We start from the raw sequence: 10,795 nt of genomic DNA, 5'->3' as shown, positions 1-10,795 counted from the left end.
AGACGGTCCGTGGACTACGGAATCCACCTGGCCCGGCACTGGCCCAACCCCCACCCCCAGTCCCCCCCCCAGCCACCCCCCAGTCCACTGCTGTCTGGCTGGGCCTCCTAGTACTCCTCCACTCTCTCCAGACCTCCAGCTGAACGGAGCGAGAAGCTCATTAAAAGCTCCTCTGAGGCTCCTGCTGAACTCCGCTCCATGGCTGGAGGCATTCTTCTGTTCTGTGCTGTTCACTGGAGGACAAGATGGAAGAGAAGGGAAAATAATACCCCATACAGGGACGTGAATAATAATATTCCAGAAATAGAGAGGTCCACAGGTGTTTGTGTTCACGGTGGCTGCCGTGTGTGCTGCTCTTGTAGTCGTAGTAGTCGTAGTAGTAGTAGGATGTTTTTTTTTGGGGGGAAATGGGAACATTGCGTTTTTGTTTTTGTTACTAGTCTGTTTTCTTTCTTTCCTGGAGTTGAAATTGAAACGCATGCCTGGTGGTCTCGCTGGGTCTGCTCTGTTTTCTGTTCCTGAAATGAAGTCGAAGTTTATTTAAATGTGGAATCCGTGTGCCCCCCCCCTCCTGTAACTTACACACACACACACACACACACACACACACTTTTGACCACATACGCGTAGTGAGGACCCAAAAAAGGTCAAAACATCCATCTTTCACTTCCCTACTCATGTTTTCTTTTCATCTTCTCGTCCCACCAATGTTCCCTGCACATGCTCCCTGAGAGTCTGGGTTTCAAACCTACGCCTGATGGCCAATGGGCAGGGGGCGATCTTCTCTTAATGTCAGTGTGTTGTCTAGTCAATCAGTTATTAGGAGCATGTGTGCATGTATTCATGTGCAATCTACACACACGTCCTACTGTCTTGAGGATCTTCCAACCAAAAGATGGACCATGTTACTTCTGGCCTGTTGTTCTGACCAATCAGAGGAGAGGGACAGGGAGGTGCGGAATCATCTCTTGCCATCTAAAGCGAGCGGGAGGGGGGGGGGCTTTATGTGATATGAAAAGACCATATTTCACCAGAGCAGAGTTTAGCCTTTCCTAAGCCCATCAGGATGGGTGGAGCTGTGGAGGAACATTCTCTACCAGTTTCCCTCGAGGCCGAGGTTTGATAATACTGTAATACAGTACAGTATTGCCTTACAACACACACACACACACACACACACACGCACATATATACACATACACATACTCTTATGTTTCCAATTGCTGCTACAAATATTATGAGTGGAGCACATTCGTAAGTCCTGAATTTAGTGGTATGGGAATCTTTATAACTCTCTCATGCATGCATGCATGCATACATACATATACACACACACACATGCACACACAAACTCTCACAAACATATACACACCCTTGTGTTTTGAATTGCTGCTACAGATATGTATGCATAGAGTGTATTCAAGAATGTAGTGGCATGTGGGAGTCTTCATACCTACATCCTTTTAAAACACACACACACACACACGCACACACACAACACACTACATTCACACTTGTTTTCTCACACTGAGCTTGCCACCGTTGGCGCTGCTACTGACCGCGTCCGCGTTGTGTTCATTCCCGATGTGATGCGGCCGCAGCGCCAGATGCGATAAGCGCAGCGGTTCCTGATGGCTGGGGCAGTGAGAGCTGTTTTTGGCGTGTGTGTGTGTGTGTGTGTGTGTGTGTGTGTGTGTGTGTGTGTGTGTGTGTGCGTGCCTGCTGGCGCGTCTCAGATGGGATATAAGAACGCTGCGGTCAGCCCGCTGCCTGACCCCCCCCCCCCCCCCCAACCACCCCAGCCCCCCCCGGGGAGATGGGCACGCGGGGGTGGGGGGTGTTGACTGAGGCCTCGATCTATGGGGCTGATAAGCAGAGCCCCCATATATTTATACAGCTGGGGTCACCAGAAAGCCTGGTGGGCGGCTTTCTCTGTTATGTAACTGACATACCCACGGCCTTGCTCACATAGCCCCCTCTAGGTAAAGTGTGTGTGTGTGTGTGTGTGTGTCTGTGTGTGTGTGTGTGTGTGTGTGTGTGTGTGTGTGTGTGTGTGTGCGCGCCCGTATAGGCAGGCAGGCTAATCCCAGACACATGGCTCTCATTGGGGATCTTTTCATCGCTCCGAGGAGCATCCGACTCCAAATCCGCAACATCCCTGCAAACCCTCGCCATGGTTACACAAGCATGGAGACTGAGGTGGTGCAATGGTGCTGGACACATATATACACACACACACACACACACACACACACACCATTTGCACCATCAAGTGTGTCCAATAAGTCTCCTCTCATTAGGTAGTTGGCAGTCTGGTTATATAATCTATGGGTGTGAGTAGATGAGCAAACGCCTGTAGTGTAGTGGGGAGGGGGAACTCCTGTAGTAGAGTGGAGTTTTTGTGTGTGTGTGTGTGTGTGTGTGAGGGGGGGGGGGAACTACTGTAGTAGAGTGGAGTTTTTTTGTGTGAGTGTGTGTGAGTGTGAGTGTGAGTGTGAGTGTGAGTGTGAGTGTGAGTGTGAGTGTGAGTGTGAGTGTGAGTGTGTGTGTGTGTGTGTGTGTGTGTGTGTGTGTGTGTGTGTGTGTGTGTGTGTGTGTGTGAGTGTGTGTGTGTGTGAGGGGGGGGGGGGTGGGGCTTAAGGGAGTTCAAGTGTGGATCTCTGACTCATCTACTTTTTGGGATCTGAGGACCCAGGAGAGGGAAGGAGGGGAGATGAAGAGAAGATAAGAAGCGAGGGATGAAGAGAAGAGAAGAAGGAAGAGAAGAAGCGAGGGATGAAGGGAGAGAAGAGAAGAGAAGAAGCGAGGGATGAAGGGAGAGATGAGAGAAGATGTTGTTGTCTGGTTGTTTTTGTTGGCTTTTTTGTCGCATCGTTCCAATGGGCTCATGGGGTTCTGAAGTTCCGAGAAGTGGCAATGTTGAGGCGAAGCCGTCGCCGAGACGCTGGGTTCCTCGGAGGGAGTTTGATCCGGTGTGTGTGTGTGTGTGTGTGTGTGTGTGTGTGTGTGTGTGAGACGCTGGGTTCCTCGGAGGGAGTTTGATCTGGTGTGTGTATGTGTGTGTGTGTGTGTGTGTGAGAGACGCTGGGTTCCTCGGAGGGAGTTTGATCTGGTGTGTGTGTGTGTGTGTGAGACGCTGGGTTCCTCGGAGGGAGTTTTGATCTGGTGTATGTGTGTGTGTGTGAGAGACGCTGGGTTCCTCGGAGGGAGTTTGATCTGGTGTGTGTGTGTGTGTGTGTGTGTGTGTGTGTGTGAGACGCTGGGTTCCTCGGAGGGAGTTTTGATCTGGTGTTCTCTGAGCTTGGCCAAGGACACCCTGCCTGCTTTTGGCCACATGTCAGAGGGCCTAGACTAGAGGAAGGATGTGTGTGTGTGTGTGTGTGTGTGTGTGTGTGTGTGTGTGTGTGTGTGTGTGTGTGTGTGCGTGCGTCAAGGGTTAATCACTCCTGATACATGGGTGTGACTTTTGGATCAGTCACCCAGTTCTCGTAGAGGGGAGGTGGCGACCTTGTTCCCCGACCCAAAGTCCGACAAAAGACTTTATGTAACTTTTACTGTGTGTGTGTGTGTGTGTGTGTGTGTGTGTGTGTCGGGGTTGGATATTATTATCATGTTTTATGGCTGTTGAGTAATGTTCTTTTGAGTCTTTTGTCCGGGAGCTTTGGTACATTTTGAATGGAAGCGAGCCAAGCAGCCATAACGGCCCCTTCTGCTGCTGGTCCGAGTAAATGAGTCGCCTTACAGCTGGAGCCTAATGAAGCACATTTATTCACATGGAATTTCCTGTTTATGATTGAGCTCAGGGAGGGGGGGGGGGGGGGAGGGGAGGGGGCGGGGCAGAGGCAGGAAGTTGCGGTGTTTAAGTATCACAATCCAACTCAGGGCAACACTTCTTTTCAACAAGTGCCCGCTTAGTCCCATGCCCACATCCAGGGCTGAGGTGCCCCTGAGCAAGGCACCTAACTCCCGATCACTGCTCCCCGGGCCCTCAAAAGCAGCTCACTGCTCCGGGGTTAGTGTGCTTCACTTCACTGTGTGCTGTGTGTACCACTACCCTGGATGGGTAAAATGCAGAGATCAAATTCAGAGTGTGTGTGTGTCACTATCTCTGCCAGAACAGTCACTTTCACTTTCTTTTTTTATGTTTGGGGGCGATTTTTTTCCCCCCTAACGTTCATTTCCCTTTTGTCTCTTGTCGCGCAGTGCTGCCGGTGGGGAGATCTTCAACCAGTGCGTCGCCGACAACGACGACGCCTTCACGGAGAAAGACGTGATCCGATTGGCTCGTCAGATCCTCTCGGGTGTGGCCTTCCTGCACAGGAACAACGTTGTGCATCTGGACCTGAAGGTGGGTACATCATGCACTCAAGCCAAGTGGGGGTGAGGCAGTGTGTTAGGATGGGGTGGGGGTGCCTCTGTGTTGGGGTGGGGTGGGGGTGAGACCCAGACCCATAACTCAGGGAGCACAGATTGAGTTAGTGGTTTCATTTGAACAGGGTCTCTGCGTGAGGAAGGGCTTCTCTTCTCTTCTCCCTTTTAAAGCTCGATCTGCTCCCCTCCCGTGTCCTGACTGTAGAGAAATGTCTCACACACACACACACTGTGACTGATGAGGCCAATAAGGACACCCACACACATACACACACACACACACACACACACACACACACATGCATACACACGCTGAGTTTCACACTGTGCCCACTATTCCATGGACACACACTCGTAGTGATAGATGGAGCTAATAAAGCATACTGTACTCATTCCGTCACTTTGTCCTAAAAACACACACGCACACACCGACACACACACACACACACACACACACCGACACACTCACACTCACACACACACACACACACACACACACACACACACACACACACACACACACAGCATCGGCCTCCTTTGTAATTAGGTCCTCTTTGTAATGAGGTGTTACATAATGAAGGTACAAAGAGTAAGGGAGAAGAAGAGAAGGGGAAGAGAGATAGAGAGAGATTTCTATTAGATTTTTTAGGCAGCTATTTTATGTGATGATGGAGAGAGCAGTGAAAGAGTGATCCTGAGTGATCCAGGGAAGCCGTGCTATAAAGCCTCAGTATCAGGAGGACTCTGTGTGTGTGTGTGTGTGTGTGTGTGTGTTGTGTGTGTGGACGGCAGCCTGCTCCTCGTGGCATTAGAGGTAGGGATGGAAAGTTGAGGGCAGATCAAAGATGACGGGGAAAATGAAAGAACGGCAGCAAGCAGATGATGGAGGAGAAGTCATTTTAGGAACGGGAGGAAAGGGAGAGATTTGTAGACTTTCCATTTTCAAACTCTACAGTATGTACACTCCCAAATCCATTTGGAACCCGCAAAGCCTTACTAGATGGGCGCTGGAGTGGCCACTGTCATTGCCTTTGCCTGACTGATGTAGTGCTTGACATGAGAACAATAGTTTATGGCGTCTTGCCATAGCAAACAGCACCTACAAAGCATCTAAGTGTGTGTGTGTGTGTGTGTGTGTGTGTGTGTGTGTGTGTGTGGTTTCCTCTACAGCCCCAGAACCTCCTACTGACCAGTGCCCAGCCCCTTGGGGACATCCGGATCGTGGACTTCGGCCTCTCCCGCCGCATGGACTCCCTGACGGAGGTGCGTGAGATCCTGGGCACCCCAGAGTATGTAGGTGAGTCCCTACCCCGGCCGTACACACACACACACACACACACACACACACACACACACACACCCCAGAGTATGTAGGTGAGTCCTCACCCTGTCCACACACACAGACTACACACACACACACACACACACACACACACACACACACACACACACACACACACACAAACACCCCAGAGTATGAAGGTGAGTTCTCACCCCTTCCGTCCGTCCTTCTTCAAAACACAATGGACACGCCAGCCTCAGGGTCTCACCCTCACATGGCCAGACATTTACATTCATTCATTTAGCAGACGCTTTTATCCAAAGCAACTTACAAGGATGTATGCACATTTACACTGATGACACACTGCACATCAAGAGCAATTAGGGGTTCAGTGTCTTGCTCAAGGATGCTTCGACAGGGAATTGAACTAGCAGCCTTCTGATTACTAAACGACTTCACTACCTCCTATACCACTGCCGCCCACCTGAGATGGCAGTAGTCATTAGTAGCTATTAGTAATCATAAGTAGCCATTAGAGGTCATTTGCGGTCATCAGTGGTCATCAGTGGTCATCAGTGGTCATCAGTGGTCATCAGTGGTCATCGGTGTCCAGTGGAAGGATACTGTGAGAGCCACACTTCTGCATGTTAGTCAATTAGAGCTGACTGATAGGAGCTGTTTGAATGTTAGTCAATTAGAGCTGACTGATAGGAGCTGTTTGAATGTTAGTCAATTAGAGCTGACTGATAGGAGCTGTTTGAAGGTAAACAGTGATAGTGGTAGTGTCAACACAGTTATGTCTGATTACCTGAACAAGCAGTCTTCATTTGACTCTGCACTTTTCTTATCAGTGTTTTTTATTTGGGACACTGGATTGTACGGGCCGTATTGATAAGAGTGTATCAGCTCTCTGTGTGTGTGTGTGTGTGTGTGTGTGTGTGTGTGTTAATGATCCTAAGCCTAATCAGCATTTGGTTTCTTCCTCATCAGCTCCTGAGATCTTGAACTATGAGCCCATCAGCACCGCAACAGACATGTGGTAAGTGTGAGATGTTCCAGACCAAAGTCTATGGCCTGTGTGTGTGTAAACATGTGAGAGCGTGCATGTATGCAAGGCTTTGAACGTACGTGTGTGTGTGTGTGTGTGTGTGTGTGTGTGTGTGTGTACGAGCGTGCCACACAGAAGTGATTTGTTGGTTTATGAGCGCGGTTTATGACTGTGTTTAGTAGGGTGACATCATCTTCAGCGGTAGTCATAAATGTGTGATGAAATGAGCTGGGAGTTGAGTGTGTGTGTGTGTGTGTGTGTGTGTGTGTCTAACCCTAGATGAAATGAGCTGAGAGTTGAGTGTGTGTGTGTGTGTGTGTGTGTGTGTGTCTAACCCTAGATTAAATGAGCTGAGAGTTGAGTGGAGAGTTCTCTCCGGGCTTCTATTAAACTCTTCCAGGCTTCCTGTGAACGCCTTATGAGAAACATCAGCTTTAAATGTCCCACCAGAGGCTCTTAGCTTCATGGACGGCCACCAGCAGAGTGTGTGTGTGTGTGTGTGTGTGTGTGTGTGTGTGTGCCAGCAGCTTGCAAACTGCTGGTTATATGAGGACATTCTCTCCCATCAAAGGGCAGACATAGCTCTCGTCTGTAGAGACACTTACGTAACCGTTAGATGTTTCTGTTACACCATAAATCCTTTCTCAATATGAGATGAAGGCCTGGATGAGAATACTGAAGAGACTGTGTGACTGTGTGACTGAGTGACTGTGACTGTGTGACTGTTAACATCACCACGCCATCACCAGCTTCTGTGTTGTTACCGCACTGTAAGTCATTGGAACAATCAGATCTGCTAGACTTCTTTAGAATCATCACTATTCTTCTAGAAGGTTCTGTGGTTCGGTGTGACCCCCTGGTGGACATGTGTGACCCTCTGTGCCTCTGTCTCCCCGGCAACAGGAGTATCGGGGTGCTGACGTACGTCATGCTCACGGGGGAGTCCCCCTTCCTGGGCGAGCAGAAGCAGGAGACCTTCCTCAACATCTCCCAGGGTAACGTGGACTACTCCCAGGAGGTGTTCGAGGGCGTCTCCTCCCTGGCCATCGACTTCATCCAGTCCCTCCTCCGCAAGAACCCCAGGTGAGCAGCCTGGCAGAGGGAGAGGGAGAGAACGGTTGGGTTGGGTTGGGTTGGGTCGGGTCGGGTCGGGTTGGGTTGGGTTGGGGGTTAGAAAGGGTTGGAGCAGGGGTGGAGTGGGAGAGAGAGAGGGAAAAGAAGAAGAGGAGGACAAGAGAAAAGGAAGAAAATATTTGTGGAAACATTCCTGTCTGTGTGAGAACCCCAGGTGAGCAGCGGTTGGGTTGGGGGTTAGAAAGGGTTAGAGTAGGGGTGGAGTGACGGCGTGACGACAGAGCTCTGTTGAGCTATAGACCTATATAATATAATATAATGTCTTGAGGCAGGGGCGCAGATAGCACTGGGGACGGGGGGGACATGTCCCCCCCCCAGATTCATAGTGACCCCGATCCGTCCCCACCACTCTCCCTATGTAAGGCGACAATCATCAGTTAATAACGTTAAAAAAATGTTAGCGTCCCCCCCAGTTCAAAAATCCTGTCTGCACCGCTGTCTTGAGGTACAGTATCAGTCAAAAGTTTGGACACACCTTCTAATTTTTCGAGAATTGTTTTCTTTACTTTTATTATTCACTACATTGTATATTAATACTGAAGACATTTAAACTACAAAAGAACACATATGGAATGATGTACGTAACAAAAAAAAGTGTTATCTACCATGTAGAAAATGATAAAAGTAAAGAAAAAACTTCTCAAGAAATTAGAAGGTGTGTCCAAACTTTTGACTGGTACTGTATATTATATAATGTCTTAAGGTATACTCACAGCACTCTGTGAAATGGCTTCATCCCCAAGAGCAGATGAGCGCCATTATGTTGTACGGGAGCGTTTCCACAAGTCTGGGCTGCCCTCTAGAAACTAGCGCACAGTGGCGGCCATTTTGTGTCCTGCCCATTAGTTTGAGCGAGAGGGGAGCAGCTCAGAAGGCCTACATGTGTCACCATTACGGCTCGCTGAGGAATGACTGCGGTCCTGGCCTCTGCTCCTGGAGCTGTAATCCTCTCGCTATAATTTAACGCCCACAGATGATCGGTGGCTTTAGTACTTTCTTTGAGAGAGAGAGTAGGAGAGAGAGAGGGAGGGAAAAGAAGAAGAGGAGAAACAAGAGAAAAGGAGAAAATAGCTGTGGAAACATTCCTGTCTGTGTGAGTAATCCCTGGAGAGGAAAACTCCGAGATGAGACACGAGAGGAGATGCCGCTCAGGGAGAAGAGAGGAAAAAAAGAGCGAAAGACAGTGTCAGCTGCTGGCGGAAAGAAAGCTCTATTTCTCAAAGTGTCTCGGCCTGAGTTCGTCATTCAGACATTTAAAAAGGATTTGTTCCATCTTTATGATGATTTGAATAATGACGGAGCCTTGCAGCAGTAATGATTTCTAACTGTCGTCTTTTCTCAACCCAACAGAAAACGCTCCACTGCTGAAGAGTGCCTTAACCACCCGTGGCTGAGCGGGCATATCACCGCCACTCCCCCGCCGCCTCCTCACCTCCCGCTGGCGTCGCTCGACGAGACCAGCCAATCGGAGTCGGAGCCTGAGAGCCCGGTCCCGCCCCCGGAGCTGCTGGTGCTGCCGCCTTTCTCCGTGGGCGAGCTGAAGGCGGGCCGCGGCACGTTCACCTTCTCCGAGCCGTTCCCCTCCCGACCCGAGATCCAGCAGGAAGTCCTCTGCTGAGCCGCCCGGAAGGAGCAGCAGCCAATCAGCAGAGGGCTCGGCAGCCAATAGGCTTCCTCCGTGTTGAACTGTGACTGATTTGTGCCCCGTGTGGTTTCCTGTGCGTCACTGGCATTGTTGGCGCGTGGACTTTTGAGACTTTTGGGACTGTGTTTCGCCAGCCTGTCCGACCTCCGAGTGAATGTGATGTTGCCTAACGCCTCGACCTCTCTTCTTTGAGCACACGTGTGCCTGCGCACACGGCTGTAAAGACTCTGTAAAAACATGTTTATAAAGCCTTCATAAGCCTTTAGTAAACCTTACATAGCAGCTGAACTGAAGATGGAAAGGTATGGAAGAAAAGATAAGCCATAAAATGGCTTTTGAAAAATGCACTCTTGCAGAGTGTGTGAGAGGGAGAGGGGCGTTTAACTCCTGTGTAAAATAGGAAACAGGCAAATTTAAGGAGGAGGCAGGCTGAGTCCTTTTAAGATGAGTCCATGATCCATTTTTTTTCAATGGTCATGCTGTCGTGAAGTTGTTTGGATGAGGAAGATGGTTGCCGTGGTGATGATGAAGGATGGTGGAGAGTAAGGCTATTTATAAGTCCCCAGGATGTCGATGACGACTAGAGGAGTGTTTCGTTGAGGAATGTCAAGAGAATCCCTGGCCTTTATTTGTTTAATAGTCCACTGGTCACCCCTCCCACACACACACAGACAGACACCAGTAAAATGAAAAACATCTACAAGCACTTTTATTTAAAATGTATTTTATAGTTTAACGAAAAACAAACAATTGTTGAGAGGCGTCCTTTGCCAAAGACGTGACAACATGGTTCAGACAAGCACAACTAATAGTTGTAGAGGTGTTCACCCACACTTATGTACATACCCACACCACACTCAGCTGTTATTCTGAGTGTCTGAGTCCTGTCACACATTTTCTTTTTGTTGCCTTTTATTTGTTGACTTTTTTTTTTTTGCTGTTGCTGCTGTTTTTTTTGCACATATGACCTGTACTCACACCCTTGGTTGAAGTTTTCACACACACTTTGAGTTTGTGCATCTGTCTGATCCATGTTTTTCTCTCCACAAGCCTCAGTAGCTGATCAGAAATTAGCAAGAGAAACAATACAAAAAAGAAACAAGATGGCCGCCTCAGGAAGTGTACTGTACTTAGAACTGTGCTGTTTTCTGTTGATTGGGTGGCCAAGAAATTATGTCATGATTTAGGAAGAGTGTACGCAGCTCACACACACACACAGACACACACACACACACACACACACACACACACACACACACACACACACACAGTGAGTGTACACAGCTCTCAGTGACTAGGTGAACTATGACCCACG

At 49.2% G+C, this 10,795-nt stretch overlaps 1 protein-coding gene across 1 annotated transcript; it reads left to right on the top strand.

Annotated features, from left to right (window-relative positions):
• Positions 1–2,094: 2,094 nt before the first annotated feature.
• On the top strand, positions 2,095–10,443 carry stk17al (serine/threonine kinase 17a like; the record flags this gene model as incomplete). The annotated part of the gene is made up of 6 exons (XM_080856284.1): positions 2,095–2,210; positions 4,204–4,348; positions 5,542–5,668; positions 6,644–6,692; positions 7,605–7,784; positions 9,186–10,443. 6 exons carry the CDS (start codon positions 2,095–2,097, stop codon positions 9,451–9,453), a joined length of 885 nt encoding a protein of 294 aa, XP_080712410.1. The 3' UTR covers positions 9,454–10,443.
• Between the last annotated feature and the right edge of the window lie 352 nt (positions 10,444–10,795).

Source organism: Sprattus sprattus, assembly GCF_963457725.1.
Source record: "Sprattus sprattus genome assembly, chromosome: 18".
Classification (NCBI taxonomy): Eukaryota; Metazoa; Chordata; class Actinopteri; order Clupeiformes; family Clupeidae; genus Sprattus; species Sprattus sprattus.
This window is presented reverse-complemented; position numbering and strand designations above follow the sequence as displayed.